This window comes from Mobula hypostoma, chromosome 1 (genome assembly GCF_963921235.1).
Source record: "Mobula hypostoma chromosome 1, sMobHyp1.1, whole genome shotgun sequence".
Classification (NCBI taxonomy): Eukaryota; Metazoa; Chordata; class Chondrichthyes; order Myliobatiformes; family Myliobatidae; genus Mobula; species Mobula hypostoma.
Window position 1 is genome coordinate 208,001,607 of NC_086097.1, and position 17,001 is coordinate 208,018,607.

A 17,001-nucleotide genomic window follows, 5' to 3' on the forward strand; every position below is an offset into this window, starting at 1 on the left:
TCGCCTTGTTTCCTCGTGGAAACTCTCCACATCCGAAATAGTATAAATTTTAGAGGCAAAAGAATTTTAACAAAGACGAAGGTCTCGCTCTAAATAAGAACTGGAATTCAATTGTAAACAAGATGGCACTGCAGAAACCTGACTGGATGAGGACTAACCAATCAGGAGGGACGGATGGATAACAGGGATATATATACCACTGAATTACACAGGCCAGGCATCATTCCTAATGAAGATGGCAGAGTGTGTCATCAAAACCTCAGTTTTAATCAATACCTGTACCTGGCTGGAAGCCAGAGAAGAGTTTATTTGTCAAACACACTGGGAAAGCACTAGATCCTTTCTTAACTACAACTTCTCCTGAAGTTGATATATTTACACTCAAGTGATTCTGGCTGGAGTTTAAAAAATGGAGAAAAAGAAACTTTCCTTGCTATTTTAGTATGATCAGAAAAATCTCAGCAGAGTGGAGGGAGCTCTAAAGGTGGAAGGCACAAGCGTTCAATATCAAGGACATGGCAGTACCTGAAAAGGAAGCAGCAGTGGCAAAAGTCGAACAGAAGAAAGTATATTCCTCTACTATATTCCATTGCTGGACAAGGTCTTTACTTTTCTTTAGTAGTTGTTCAGTATAAGCCTTCTGAAAATTTATCTAAAATGGTATTTTGAACTATGAAACTGATATTGAATACAGCCGGATGTTTAAGAAAGAAAGTATGAATAGGAACAATGTCAAATCAAAGGTCCATCTTCAATTGTTTATCCATACTGATAATAAACAGGATTGAGGTCATAAAATTAATCAGTTTCAAGTTTAAAAATACAACTTCCTTAATAAAACTGACACCACATGGATATTATGACCTAACTTAGAGAAAACATATAAAGCTTATCCTTAGATTCAAAGAAATGAATGGATTATTTTTTCCAGCCTCGAAATCAGATAAGGTAGAATTAATCATACAGGTTTAAATATTGTTAACAGCAGAGGTCTAACCAAAAAAAACGGTATTTTATACTGGTGCAAAACAAAAATAACAAAAAGTTGTGTAAGGGATCAATACACAATGATAGTGGCTGATTAAAGAATCATTTTATAAACAAGTGCTTACCACACACTTCAAAATTTTCAATTAATGCTAGGCATTCCTGCAGACCCAGAACAAACATATTCCTCTTTATTAAACATTTCAGCAATGGCGATGTTGACATTATACTTATCATTCATTATTCTCAAGGGAGAAAAATATACAATGATCATACCACCCCCCCCCAAATACCGTCATAACTGGGTCTTCTAGGTAAATATAATCAGCATTATATCTGACCTTATTCACATCTTATGCTGGGATATATCCACATCTAATATTTATGACAAAGCTATTAAATCTTTTCATGTGTTCACTAGAAAAGCTACCTTTTGCTCGAGTTCAGAAGGTACCATTCCAGAAGGGCATACTGTCGTTCATGCAATTACACTTTACATTGTCCTAAATGAGGTAATGACTGGAATTTTCATTGGCAATCAGAAAAATATTGTAATTCAACAAAGCTCCTGTCCAATAAGAAATAGTCCAAGTTCATGGAAAAATGTATACTTTAATTGCGGAAATGGAGTCTACACCTCTCTTCCATGCAATTGGTTAGGATCTTGTTATTTTAGGTGTTTTTCCTGCCAGGAGACACACATATCTTACAGTTACCTCCCAAGTGCAGAAGTAAACTAGACATTTCAGAAAGAAATTGCTTTGCATCAATTTCATTCCCATTTTTATGGAGTTGCAAGGAGTATAGCAGATTAAAACTGGTGCTGCAGCCTTAAAGAGTATAAGCAGTGAAACTGATGATGTCTTGGGAAAAGTAACAACAGAAACGGTCGCCATGTGTAAGATGGTTCTTCAAAAATCATATGGCATTACGTCTTCTCTTGGCAGTTGGCGGGGAACCTGTGCAGTTTAGTTCTTTAAAGAAGTTTGGGTAAAGATACATATTTGAATACATTCAAAACCTGTGCCAAAGAGAAATGAGAATTTAAGAAGTCAGACATTTATTCTGAACAAACTATCATACAACTCTCCTGAACTAAAACATGATTATCTCAACTCAGATAACAGAATTCAATTGTTTCTGAAGTGAACATTGGACAATTGGCTTTAATTTTATCCAATGTTATATCTCTATGCTTTTTACATTCAAAGTAAATCCTCACCATTTACATTGTAATTTTTCAAAACCAGAACATAATTTTAAGAATGCTTCAGAAAACAGAGACATGGTTTAAAATATCATCACTTATACAATGTTATCTTGCAATTGTATACATACCTGCAGCATATCATCAATCATCGTCAGAATGTACTGCACAGTTTGCTCCTTGGAAATGTGGGTCATTAAATTCAAGAAAGTTTTGGCACACTAAAAGAAATAAACAAATCCTTAAAGCAGTAAGTACAAAATAGTTCCTAAAATGATACTGAAGCAGTATATTTGTAAACATCTGAAAATATACAATACACAAATATCATGCTATCTACAAGACTAGTTCCAATGACTGATGGGCAGTATTACACAACTTAGTTCTTTATATTCTGAACTCAGCTTTACTATAGTATCGAGTACTGAAGAACTAAGCTGATCAAATGGCCAGAGTATCCACTGATAACTTTAACCTCTCACTTCGGCAATCTGAGGTACCCACCTGCTTCAAGAAGGCTTCAATTATACTGATATACTGGTAGAATATGGAAATCAGCCTCAATGACTATCATCTGATAGCACTTACATCCATTGTGATTAAGTGCTTTGAGAGGTTGGTGATGAAACACATCAACCACTGCTTGAGAAACAACTTGGATCTGCTCTAATTTGTCAATGGCACAACAGGTCCACAGCAGATGCCATTTCATTAGCTCTTCACTCAACCCTGGAACAGCCTTGATGCATACATCAGAATGCTCTTCATTGCTTACAGCTTGGCATTCAATATTATCACCCCTGCAAAACTAATCAGTAAGTTTCAAGACCTTGGCCTCAATACCTCCTTGTGCAATTGGATCCTCAATTTTTTCACTTGCAGGCCCCAGTTCAGATTGGCAACAACATCTCCTCCACAATCAGAGGTGGCTACAAGGTAGTGTGCTTAGCCCCCCGCTCTACTTGCTTTTCACTTATGACTGTGAAGCTAAGCACAGCTCCTAGCGACGCCCCTGTCATTGGCCGAATCATAAGTTGCGATGAATCAGAACATAGGAGGGAGATAGAAAATCTGGCTGAGTTGTGTCACAACAACGACCTCTCACTCAATGTCAGCAAGACCAAGGAGCTGATTATTGACTTCAGGTGGAGGAAACCGGAGGTCCATGAGCCAGTCCTCATCAGGAGATCAGAGGTGGAGGGTCAGCAATGTTAAGTTCTTCACTGGTACCATTTCAGAGGAATTACCCTGGGCCTGGCATGCAAGTGCAGTTTCAAAGAAAGCACAGCATCACCACTACTTCCTTAGAAGTTTGCAAATATTTGGCATGACATCTAAAACTTTGACACATTTCTGTAGATGTGTGGCGGTGAGAATATTGAGTTGTTGCATCATGGCCTGCTGTGGCAACACCAATGGCCTTGTACGAAAAAACCTACAAAAAGTAGTGGATATGGACCAGGTAAAGCCCTCCACACCATTGAGCACTATTTCTAGAAAGCAACATCCAATATCAGGGACCCCCACCAGCCAGGTCATGTTCTCTCTTGCTGCTGCCATCAGGAAGGTGGTACAGGAGTCTCAGGATTCACACCACCAGATACAGGAACAGTTATTACCCTTCAATCAACAGGCTCTTGAACCAAAGAGGAAACCACTCAGCTTCAATGCCCCATCACTGAAATGCTCGCACTGAACTGGACTCACTTTAAAAGGACTCTTTACCTAATGTTCCTGATTTGTTTTTCATTCTTTTAGTATTTACAGTTTGTTGTTTTTTCTTGCACAATGGTTGGTGTCCGCCCTGTTGGGTGTGGTCTTTCATTATTTCTATTGTGTTACTTGGACGTACTGTGATTCTACAAAAGAAATGGAATCTCAGGGTTGTATATGGTGAGATTTATGTACTTTGATACTGTTTCCACTCAATACTGAGGCCAAGAGACTGAAATCTCCTGTTAAAAAAAAAGTCTGACGTTTGTCTCAGATGAAGGAATGGTCACACTGCTCTCTGGTTTCCTCTGAGAACATAATAGAAACATAGAAAACCTACAGCACAATACAGGCTCTTCGGCCCACAAAGCTGTGCTGAATATGTACTTACCTTAGAAATTACTTAGGGTTACCCACAGCCCTCTATTTTTCTGAGCTCCATGTACCTATCCAGGAGTCTCTTAAAAGACCTTATTGTATCCGCCTCCACTACCGTCACTGGAAGCCCATTCCACGCACTCACCACTCTCTGCATAAAAAACTTACCCCGACATATCTTCTGTACCCACTTCCAAGCACCTTAAAACTACGCCCTCTCGTGCTAGTCATTTCAGCCCTGGGAAAAAGCCTCTGACTATCCACACGATCAAAGCCGCTCATCATCTTATACACTTATATCAGGTCACCTCTCATCCTCCGTCGCTCCAAGGAGAAAAGGCCGAGTTCACTCAACCTATTCTCATAAGGCATGCTCCCCTATCCAGGCAACATCCTTGTAAATCTCCTCTGCACCTTTTCTATGGTTTCCACATCCTTCCTGTAGTGAGGTGATCAGAACTGAGCACAGTACTCCAAGTGGGGTCTGACCAGGGTCCTATATAGCTGCAACACTACCTTAAACTCAATCCCACGATTGATGAAGGCCAATGCACTATATGCTTTCTTACAGCATACAGTGTATTTCTTACATAATGTTGTACCCCCAAAGAACTCCTCCACTTACTCTAAATTCCTTCCACCATCACTGCACTCTGTTAACTCAACATTAGATTACTACCCTGCGACTCCCTCACATAGCAACGCCTCATCCTAACTACCAATTTAGGGTCTGTTAGTACAATTATCTACCAAGGAAAGTAACGAAACTATTACTACAAAGGCAAAATAAAAATTATGCTAATAACAAAATATTTTGTATTGAAGGCGATCAACTCACAACCAACAAAGGGAGGTACAACATGGTATATGCTGTTCTTAAATTTGTAGTTGTATCATTTAAGAACAATATATCACGTGTATTTCAATACTAAGTTAAAATCTAAAAGGATTTTCTATCCATCAACATGGAGTTTCTGCCAAGATAAGTCTAAGTTACAACGATAAACTAAAAATATAATGCACGCAGTCCAGATTTTACCTGGTGACCTTCATTATCCAGGATACGCTGTTTATCTTCTGCACGAGCAGCTTCAAACTTTTTAATGAACTCACAATCTTCACTGGAAATCATCTGGCCCCTGAGGAGAGCACAGTTCTTAATAATTGATAATTCAAATGTATCTGCTGTAGGAAAAGAATTATTAAGAGGTTTACACTGTTCAAATGCAAACAAAATAACTTCAATGGAGACACGCCACAGCGAATGCTGGAAATCTGGAGCAACACATAAAGGAGCTGAGGAATTCAGCAAATCAGGCATCATCTATTGAACCTAGATTGAGCAAAAAAAAAGACAAATTCTAACACAAGCTGATGGTAAAGATCTGTTTTGTGGATGGGTGGAAATCAGGGAAGCAAGTAGCAGTGGAAAGAAAAAAAACTGGCATTTCCAAGGAAGTCCTGACGTTTTCTTGCATTATCCTCAGCAAATTTAGTGTTAGCATTTTTACCTAGAATTCATATAATCTTTGTCACACGTTAGTTTCTGTTCCCCCAAATAAGATCCAAGACAAGTCTGTTCTAGGCTCTGGTAATCTCCTACTACTTACAAATGGGGAATACACAATGGTAACACACATAAAAGTTGCTGGTGAACGCAGTAGGCCAGGCAGCATCTCTAGGAAGAGGTACAGTCGATATTTCGGACCGAGACCCTTCGTCTCAGCCCGAAACGGTGACTGTACCTCTTCCTAGAGATGCTGCCTGGCCTGCTGCATTCACCAGCAACTATTATGTGCACTGCTTGAAATTTCAGTATCTGCAGATTTCCTCGTGTTTGCGTTTTTAAATACACAAAGGTATCTTGTACCAGCACGGACCTAGCACAGACCACTTCCCATTCCTTCCAGTGATGAACAAATTGTCGATTTAAATTTTAAAATTAAGTATTCATAGCTTTCTTTTTAAATTTTCAAATGTCATACTTGCACATTGGAAGTGTCCAGTTTTTAAAAAACTTAATAATCTGGCTAGACTAATGAGCATGATGGCCAGTTATCAAAGTTTAAGCATCTTTTTTTTTTAATTTGATACCTTTAATAGCTTAAAAAGTTAAAATCTAAAATTAAAACAAAGTAAAATCATTTTAAATAAACATAATTCCTTCTGCACGGATCCAGTGTTAAATCTATAGCTCCTTCTACTGATACTGCTTGACCCGTTGAGTACCTCCACTATTTTCTGGTTTCATCTCAAATTTCCTGCATCTGTATTATTTTTTTACTTTTCACTTATCTCCCTTTCCTACCTCTAAATCTTTGCTCAATCATCCATCTCAATTTGTTCTCATTCTATGTCAGAACTGAACTGGTACAAAATTCAAGAGGCAATTCGCATTCCATGTGGACTCAACAATAACTCTTCGGACCAATCATCAGTCCCAAACTTCAGCCAATGCACTGGAAAATGCGATCTTCAGACATTAACCAGGATATACACTGATGAGTAATCTAACTTTGCTGGAATTCTTCAAACGTCTCATGTTTTGTACGAGTTCTGATTCCAATGAGCAGCAAATACGTTCCAGGATCTTATCTCCAATTACTGAAAGAATTGTTGGGAGCTTGGGTCCATAACAAGAATTCAATGGATGCCAAAGACAAAGAAGAAAGCACACAATCGTCCTTTAGTTAACCTAGTGGATTGCTATTCATTATCTACAGATTTCATTTTGCATAATAAATTTGGGGGGGTGCTGTTTATTCCACTGAATTTTTTTCACCTTTGAAAATTTTCCCAATAAAATTATATACATTATGTGCCCTTCTGAATATTTATAAAACTTTATGAAATATTTGACCAGATACTTACATGACCATTTCATTTTAATGTTGTATTGCTATTACTTTCAACAAGTTACTTGTAAAAGACTAAAGCTAAAACGCCAATTTAATTAGCTTCATAAGACTGCAGACAGGTATCAAATTTTATGCAGCAGTTAAATACTCAAATTAGACCTGAATGTCACTCCATAAGATAGTAAATAGCTAATTAATCTAATCTTCGACAGTACCGAGTGAAATAGCAAATACATATCTGAACTTTTAAAAAACTTTTCACAGTTTGCATGATACATACATATGATAATTTAGACAGTTAAAATGTTAGTTACCTTTTTACAATTAAAATTAGACAGATTAATTATTGCTATTACTGTCAAAGCCCAATCTTTCCAGTTTTCTAGCTGTGACCCTGCTTGGGAAGTTTTGTTATATCTAATTTTACAGATATCGGTCTATTTTCTTTTAGCGAGGGTGCTACCATTATAATGACTTATGCAGCACGATGAGGAGCCTTTGAGTAATTGATGGGGGGAAGTCAGTGGGTCAAGCAGCATCTGTGGACGCAAAGTGATTTTTTGATGTTTTGGGTTGTGACCCTACATCAACACTGAGTGCAGAGGATAGCCAATACAAACAGGTGAAAGAGAGGAGTGAGACTGTGGTTGGTAGGCATTGGTGGAATGGGAGAAGATTTGAGATCAAGATTCAAGATTGTTTAATGCCATTTCCAGTACAAAGTATAAAGGAGAATGAAATAATTGTTAGTCTGAATCCGATGCAGTGCAAAAAAAAATAAAGAGCACAATTTTTTTTTATTACACATACATAAGATAGCTTATATATACAAAGATTGATTGCATATCCATAAAATGACACTAGGCACAGGAGTGTCTGTACACAAGGTGACTGACAGGAAATGATAAAGCAGTAGTGGTGTGGGATGTGGAGGGTGGGTTAGTAAGTGAAGGTACTGGTTAGCCTTACGGCTGGAAAAAGTAGCTGTTGAAGAGCCTGGTAGTCCTGGCGTGAATGCTTGCTAAGTAGTCTTCTTCCTGATAGGAGTGGGGCAAACAGTCTATGAGCAGGACTAATCGGATATTTATGATGCTGGCCTTTTCTGGCACCTTTCTGTATACATGTCCTTGATGACAGGTAGGCTGCTGTTGGTGATGTACTGGGCAGCTTTGACTACCTGCTGTGGAGCCTTCTTGTCTGTCGCAGTGCAGTTTCCATACCAGGCAGGGATGCAGCATATTAGGATGTGCAACTGTAGAATAAAGTAAGTATAAATGTGCATAGTCCAGCTCTCTTCAGTCTCCTCAGAAAGTAGAAGCTTTGGTGAACTTATCTGTGTAAAATCTGTCTGGATCATGAGAGCTTGTGTGTGATGTGCAGTCCCAGAAGTTTTGAAACTGCTTGCGGTTTCCACTACTGTGTCACCAATGTAAAGAGTGGTGCAATTTCTCCTGAAATCGGTAACCATCTTCTTTGTCTTGTTGACATTAAGGAAGAGGTAATTTGCCTGGCACCAGGCCTGGACCTCTTCCACCTCCTCTCTGTAGGCCATCTCTTCATTGTTGGTGATGAGCCCCATCAGCAAACTTTTCTTCGGCAGTTGAATGGGGCACGACTGCGCAAGCGCGTGCAAGTCGGCCCATGAGGCAGCGGGAGTATTTAAAAGAGAACAGTTTGTGAAAGTCAGTCATTTTCTTCGACAGTTGAACAGGGCACGACTGCGCAAGCACATGTAAGTTGGACCATGAGGCAGCGGGAGACGTTGTAGCGGGCAAAGGAGTAGAGGGAGACAGAGTAAGAAGGAGGCTAAGGAAGAGCTTCACTCCAAGTGAGGTAAGGTTGGGTAGTTCCTTTAATAAATCTAATTACCTTAACAGTAGGTAATGGAGGCAGCAGTTCGGGCAGTTGAGTGCTCCGTCTGCAGGATGTGGGAAGTCAGGGCAAGCACAATCATCCTGATAACTACACCGGCGAAAGGTGCATCCAGCTGCAGCTCCTGACAAACCGAGTTAGGGAGCTGGAGCTAGATGAACTTCGGATCATTCAGGAGGCAGAGGAAGAAATAGACAGGAGTTACAGGGAGATAGTCAGCCCGAAGGGTCGGGAGACAAGTAGCTAGGTGACTGTCAGGAGAGGGAAGGGGAATAGACAGAATGAGCAGAGCACCCCTGTGGCCATTCCCACCAATAATAAGTACATCATTTTGGATACTGTTGATGGGGACAACCTACCAGGGACAAGTTACAGTGGTTGCATCTCTGGCACCGAGACGGGACCCTCAACTCAGAAGGGAAGGAGGGAAAGGAGGAGAGCAGTAGAGATAGGGGATTCGATAGTTAGGGAGACAGGTAAAAGGTTCTGTGGAAGAGATCGAGAATCCCAGATGGTCTGTTGCCTCCCTGGTGGCAAGGTCTGCGATATCTCAGATCGAGTCCTCGGTATTCTCAGGAGGGAGGGTGAGCAGCCGGATGTCGTGGTCCATGTAGGGACCAATGACGTGGGTAGGAAGAGTGAGGAGGTCCTGAAAGGTGAGCTTAGGGAGTTAGGAGCCAAGTTAAAGGACAGGTCCTCCAGGATAGCAATCTCAGGATTGCTACCAGTGTCACGTGCAGGCAGGTTTAGAAATAGTAAGATAGTGCAGATCAACATGTGGCTGAAGACATGGTGCAGGAGGGAGGGCTTCAGATTTATAGATAATTGGGCAATTTTCCAGGGAAGGTGGGACCTCTTCCGGCAGGACGGTCTACATCTGAACTGGAGGGGGACAAATATTCTTGCAGGTAGATTTGCTAGAGAGGCTCCAGTGGATTTAAACTAGATATGCGGGAGGAGGGGAACCGGAATGTAGGAACAGATGTAGGGAAGAAGGAAGAAAAAGAAAATAGTAAAGTTGTTTGCACAGTTAGTGATAAAATAGAGAGTAAGAGGTGGAAAATTTCTTAAATGCATTTATTTTAATGCTGGGAGCATTATAAGAAAGGTGGAGCAGCTTAAAGCATGGATTGATGTGGTAGCTATCAGTGAAACATGGTTACAGGAGGGGTGTGATTGACACTAAATATTCCTGGATTTAATTACTTCAGGTGTGATAGAATCAGAGGGACAAGAGGGGGAGGTGTTGGAAAATATTACAGGGGTGCTCTGGCAGGATAGATTACAGGGCTCGTCTAGGGAAGCTATTTGGGTGGAATTGAGGAATAGGAAAGGTGTAATAACTCTTATGGGGGTATATTATAGACCAGCAAATGGGGAGCAAGAATTGGAGGAGCAAATTTGTAAAGAGATAGCAGATATTTGTAGTAAGCACACGTTGTGATTGTGGGAGATTTTAATTTTCCACACAAAGACTGGGAAGCCCATACTGTAAATGGGCTGGATGGTTTGGAGTTTGTAAAATGTGTGCAGGATACTTTTTTTGCAGCAATACATAGAGGTACCAACTAGAGAAGAGGCAGTGGTTGGATCTCCTGTTAGGGAATGAGATAGGTCAGGTGATGGAGGTTTGTGTTGGGGAGCACTTCATATCCAGTGATCACAATGCTATTAGTTTCAATATAATTATGGAGAAGGGTAGGTCTGGACCCAGGGTTGGGATTTTTGATTGGAGAAAGGCTAACTTTGAGGAGATGCGAAAGGATTTAGAAGGAGTGGACTGCGACAATTTGTTTTATAGGAAGAATGTAATAGAGAAATGGAAGTCGCTTATAGCTGAAATTTTGAGAGTACAGAATCTTTATGTTCCTGTTAGGATAAAAAGAAAGGTTAAAAGTTTGAGAGAAAAAGAGAGATATCTACAATAAATATAGGCAGCATGGAGAATATGAGGTGCTTGAGGAATATAAAGAATGTAAAAAGAATCTTAAGAAAGAAATTAGAAAAGCTAAAAGAAGATAGGAGGTTGCTTTGACAAGTAAGGGGAAAATAAATCCCAAGGGTTTCTACCGTTATATTAATAGCAAAAGGATAGTGAGAGATAAACTTGGCCCCTTAGAGAACCAGAGTGGACAACTATGTGTGGAGCCAAAAGAGATGGGGGAGATTCTAAACAATTTCTTTTCTTTGGTATTCACTAAGGAGAAGGATATTGAATTGAGTAAGATAAGAGAAACAGGTAGGGAAGTTATGGAAACTATGATGATTAAAGAAGAGGAAGTACTGGAGATTTTAAGGAATATAAAAGTGGATAAGTCTCCGGGCCCTGACAGGATATTCCCTAAGACCTTGAGGAAATTTAGTGTGCAAATAGCAGGGGCTCTGACAGAAATATTTCAAATGTCATTAGAAACAGGCATGGTGCCTGAGGATTGGAGTATTGCTCATGTTGTTCCATTGTTTAAAAAGAGTTCTAAGAGCAAACCTAGCAATTATCGGCCTGTGAGTTTGACGTCAGTGGTGGGTAAATTGATGGGAAGTATTCTTAGGGATGGTATATATAATTATCTGCATAGACAGGGTCTGATTAGGAACAGTCGACATGGATTAGTGCATGGAAGGTCATGTTTGACAAATCTTATTGAATTTTTTGAAGCGGTTACTAGGAAAGTTGACGAGGGTAAAGCAGGGGATGTTGTCTATATGGACTTCAGTAAGACCTTTGACAAGGTCCCACACGGAAGGTTGGTTAGGAAGGTTTAATCGTTAGGTATTAATATTGAAGTAGTAAAATGGATTCAGCAGTGGCTAGATGGGAGACGCCACAGAGTGGTGGTGGATAACTGTTTGTCAGATTGGAGGCCGGTGACTGGTGGTGTGCCTCAGGGATCTGTACTGGGTCCAATGTTATTTGTCATACACATTAATGATCTGGATGATGGGGTGGTAAATTGGATTAGTAAGTATGCAGGTGATAGGTGGAGTTGTGGATAATGAAGTAGGTTTTCAAAGCTTGCAGAGAGATTTAGGCCAGTTAGAAGAGCGGGCTGAAAGATGGCAGATGGAGTTTAATACCAATAAATGTGAAGTGTTACATTTTGGTAGGACTAATCAAAATAGGACATACATGGTAAATGGTCGGGCAATGAAGAATGCAGTAGAGCAGAGGGATCTAGGAATAATGGTGCATAGTTCCCTGAAGGTGGAATCTCATGTGGATAGGGTGGTGAAGAAAGCTTTTGGTATGCTGGCCTTTATTAACCAGAGCATTGAGTGTAGGAGTTGGAATGTAATGTTGAAATTGTACAAGGCATTGGTGAGGCCAAATTTGGAGTATTGTGTACAGTTTTGGTCACCGAATTATAGGAAAGATGTCAACAAAATAGAGAGCGTACAGAGAAGATTTACCAGAATTTTACCCGGGTTTCATCACCTAAGTTACAGAGAAAGGTTGAACAAGTTGGCTCTTTATTCTTTGAAACATAGAAGGTTGAGGGGGGACTTGATAGAGGTATTTAAAATTATGAGGGGGATAGATAGAGTGGACATGGATAGGCTTTTTCCATTGAGAGTAGGGGAGATTCAAACAAGAGGACATGAGTTGAAAGTTAAAGGGCAAAAGTTTAGGGGTAACATGAGGGGGAACTTCTTTACTCAGAGAGTGGTAGCTGTGTAGAACGAGCTTCCAGCAGAAATGGTTGAGGCAGGTTTGATGTTGTCATTTAAAGTTAAATTGGATAGCTATATGGACAGGAAAGAAATGGAAGGTTATGGGCTGAGTGCAGGTCAGTGGGGCTTGGTGAGAGTAAGAGTTCGGCACGGACTAGAAGGGCCGAGATGGCCTGTTTCCATGCTGTAATTGTTATATGGTTATATATGGTTATAACATGATTACATGGGTGTTTGGCTGTGCAGTCACGTGTGAGCACAGTCTACAGTAACGAGCTCAGCACAATGCTAGGGCCATAAATGTTGATCACGACATGAGAGGAGCGGTTGTGCATCCTGACCATCTGAGATCTTTCAGCTAGGAAGTCCAACACACATTTGCACAGAGGTGTATTTAGACCAAAGGTGGGGAGTGTTGGGCAGATGGAACCAGATCTGGCATGTGTAGAAGTGGGTAGGGAGATTACTTAGAGAGAGGGGCTGGAAGGGTGACTAAATGACTTTCTGTAATATGATATAACATAAACATCAAATAAAATGTCATTAAGATCAATGGAAAACAATTTAGCTTCCGGAGATATAAACTAAATAAACCATCACAGAAGATTATTACTGCAAAAATTCAAATGCAAGTACTTAAAAAATGGCTACTAAATTCAACAACACACACAAGATGCTGGAGGAACTTGGCAGGCCAGGCAGCATCTATGGAAAAGAATACAGTCAACGTTTCAGGCCACGGCCCTTCATCAAAACTGATGCCATATTTAAGTGTGGTGAAAAACACCACTGTTGTTAACCGAATCAAAGTTGATAAATAGGCATAGAGGGAGATTGAAAAGATGGTTGACAACAGCAACCTCTCACTGAACACCAGCAGAACTAAAGAGCTTATTATTACCTCCAGGAGGAAGAAACCGGAGGTCCACGAGCCTGTTCTCATCAGGGGATCAGAGGTGGAGAAGGTCAGTAACTTTAAATTCCTCGATATTGTCATATCAGAGAATCTGACCTGAGCACAGCACTCAATTGCTATTATCAAAGTTCAAATTCAAAGTAAATTTATTCTCAGTCACCTGAGATGCATTTTCTTGTGAGCATTCACAATTAATACAAAGAAGTACCATAGAATCAATGGAAAATTGCATACAATGTAGACAAACAACACGCAGAAGACAACAAACTGTGCAAACACAAAAAGAAAACAAAAAATAATAATAATAAACAATAAATATCAAGAACATGAGATGAAGAGTACTTGGAAGCTAGTCCATAGATTGTGGGATCAGTTCAGTGTGAGGGAGAGTGAAGTTTTCCACTCTGGTTCAAGAGCCTGATGGCTGCAGTGATGATCTGGCTTCATGCTTGTGGACCCACTTTCATGAACCAGTTCTGAATGTTATTTGCTGACTTTTATTGCTTGCACGATTTTTTTCTGCACATTGGGTCTTTTTTTCATTAAAATGGATTCTATTGGGTTTCTTTGTTTTGTGGCTGCCCTTAAGCTAACAAATCTCAAGGTTGTATACAGTATGCATATTTTGATAACAACTGTTCCTGAACTTGGTGGTGTGGGTCCAAAGGCTCCTTCTAGCACTTCCTTCCCAATGGCAGCAGTGAGAAGAGAGCATGGCCTCAATGGTGAGGGTCCTGAATGGAGGGAGATATAAAAATCTGACTGAATGTGCCACAACAATAATCTATCACTAGGTATCAGCAAAACCAAAGAGCTGATTGACTACGGGAGGAAACTGGAGGTCCATGAGCTCGTCATCAACGGGGGATCAGAAGTGGAGAGGGTCAGCAACTTTAAATTCCTCGGCGTTATCGTATCAGAGGACCTGTCCCACGACCAGCATGCAAGTGCCAGTTCAAAAAAGGCACACAGCACCTTTACTTTCTTTGAAGTTTGCATACATTCGTCATATTATCGAAAACTTTTGACAGTCCAGTCCATCACAGGTAACTCGCTCCCTTTCACTAAGCATATTTACAAGGAGCACCGCAACAGGAAAGCAGCATCAAAGGCCCCCATTATCCAGGCCATGCTCTTTTCTTGCTGCTGCCATTGGGAAGGAGATTGGAAACTTGGCTGAGTGGTATAATAACAACCACCTCTCACTCAATGTCAGTAAGATCAAGGAACTGAATGTAGATTTCAGAAGAGGGAAACCAGAGGTCCATAAGCCAGTAATCAAAGGATCAGAGGTAGAGAGGGTCAGTAACTTTAAATTCCTGGGTGTCACCATCTCGGGGACCTGTCCTGGACCCACCATTATTGCGAAGAAAGCACAACAGCGCCTCTACTTCATCAGGAGACTGCAAAGGTTTGGCATGTCATCAAAAAACTTGGCAAACTTTTGCAGATGTGTGGTGTAAAGTGTGCTGACTGGCTACATTACTGCCTGGTATGGGAACACTAATGTCTTTGAGTGGAAATTTCTACCAAAGGTAGTAGATTTGGCCCAGCACGTCACGGGTAAAACCCTCCCAACCACTGAGCACATCTACATGAAACATTGCCGTCGAAAAGCAGCATCCATCATCCAAGATCCTCACCACCCAGGCCATGCTCTTTTCTTGCTGCTGCCATCACTCGGACCACCAGGTTCAACTCTCAACCATTAGGCTCATCAACAAAAGGGGATAGCTACACACATTTAAAGACTCTGTAGTACTGTTATTTCATGCCCGTTATTTATTTATATTTGCATTTGCACAGTTTGTTTGCAGTTTACAGTTACCATTCTATGGATTTGCTAAGTATGTCCACAGAAAAGGAATCTCAAGGGTTGTATGTCGTGACGTGTATGTTGAACAGTTATTACCCTTCAACCATCAAGTTCCTGAATCCAATGTGGATAAGTTATTCACCTCAACTCCGAACTGTTTCCACAACCTATGGACTCACTTTCAAGGGCTCTACAACTCAGGTTCTCAGTATTATTTATTTATTATTTGCAGTTTGCCTTTGTCTTTAAACATGCTGGCTGTTTGTCAGTCCTTGTGTGTAATTTTTCATTCATTCTATTGTATTTCTTTGTTCTACTGTGAATGCCTGCAAGAATAGGAACCTAAAGGTAATATATGGTGACATATACATACTTTGATAAAAAAAACTTTAAACTTTGAGTGCTGAAACCTCTGACTTAATTCAACACATTGTTTACACAAATATAATTTATAGCTCATCATTGCCAGCATCTATACTCCACAGTCCATTCGTTCCTAATTGTTTAAAATGCAACTTTGCGTAAACTGTCCTTCATCAAGTTGTGCTGACTCAGCACCTCCATCTTCCTTGAGCTAGACTGCATCTCAATCTTCCAAATTTAATTTCCATAGCAGTAACCCCCGTAGCATCCTCAATCATTATTTTCTTACAGCACACTTTCTGAAATTTTCAAGTCTGACATTTTTGCATTCTCTTCGCTCAACCTACCAAGATTCCAGTAGTTAGTCATATTCTCTGAAATTTACTTTTCTACCGGACATAGATTTAAAACAAAATGGATTCTGTGACCAAGATTTTATCCACTTCTACATTTTAGGGTGGGATGCCTGATGAATTAGTAGAGGAGCAGTATATAATTAAATAGTTGAAGGAATGGCAAAACAAAAATAAAGGCAAAGACTTGCACTCTTTAGATGTCATGTATAGGAAAGAACAAGCAATGCAAAGAGATTAAACGGCACCCAGCAAGGACAAGTTTTTTTTGTTTTACAGGGAAATGAAGCAGAGCTACTTGGTGAGAAAGTGATCTGCAGAAACAGAAAACAGCAAGTCTTGACAGAGAAAAGCTGCTAATTTCCTCCAATTCTCAAATACATCCGCACAGAAGTATCCTAATTTTAAAAAGCACACTAGGTGACCAATTTATCTTTCTTAGCAGTGAGTAAATTACTTTTCATTTTGAAAGCTGGTGCTCACTTGCATCACTTACAAACTGGATCTCGTCAGAAAAGCCAGTTTGAAATGATAATGCAAACAGATGAGGTGTAGCAGGAAAAAAATAAAAGCAAATAAGTCTTGGATAACAATTTTTAAAATATTCATCCCCATTTATCATGTGGAGGTTTTGGAAAGGCATTTGTTTTTTCAGAAATAAAACAAAATGAAAAATGCTTCACTGAAAAAATACATTTGGAAGGAATCAAATACTTTGAGCAAATGCAATCATAGCATCAAGCTTGTAACAGGCAATTAAAAAGATTGAGATGAATAGTTATGTCTTCAAGGCTGCATTTCCAGTGCAATTTTTATTGACTCAGCTGTACTTTACCAACTAAAAGCAGTTGGTAAAGAGACAAAATAGT

At 40.0% G+C, this 17,001-nt stretch overlaps 1 protein-coding gene across 3 annotated transcripts in view; it reads right to left on the bottom strand.

Moving 5' to 3' along the window:
* atp6v1h (ATPase H+ transporting V1 subunit H) overlaps positions 1-17,001 on the bottom strand; it is a 98,648-nt gene that overhangs the window by 75,001 nt on the left and 6,646 nt on the right. For all 3 annotated transcript variants that reach the window (XR_010019857.1, XM_063063600.1, XM_063063610.1), the window contains exons 3-4: positions 5,325-5,424; positions 2,326-2,415 (exon numbers count right to left, since the gene is read on the bottom strand). Coding sequence is in view for 2 of the 3 variants with exons in the window: in XM_063063600.1 (XP_062919670.1) it covers positions 2,326-2,415; positions 5,325-5,424 (190 nt within the window). In the remaining variant the exon portion in view is untranslated. The remainder of the gene's footprint in view (positions 1-2,325; positions 2,416-5,324; positions 5,425-17,001) is intronic.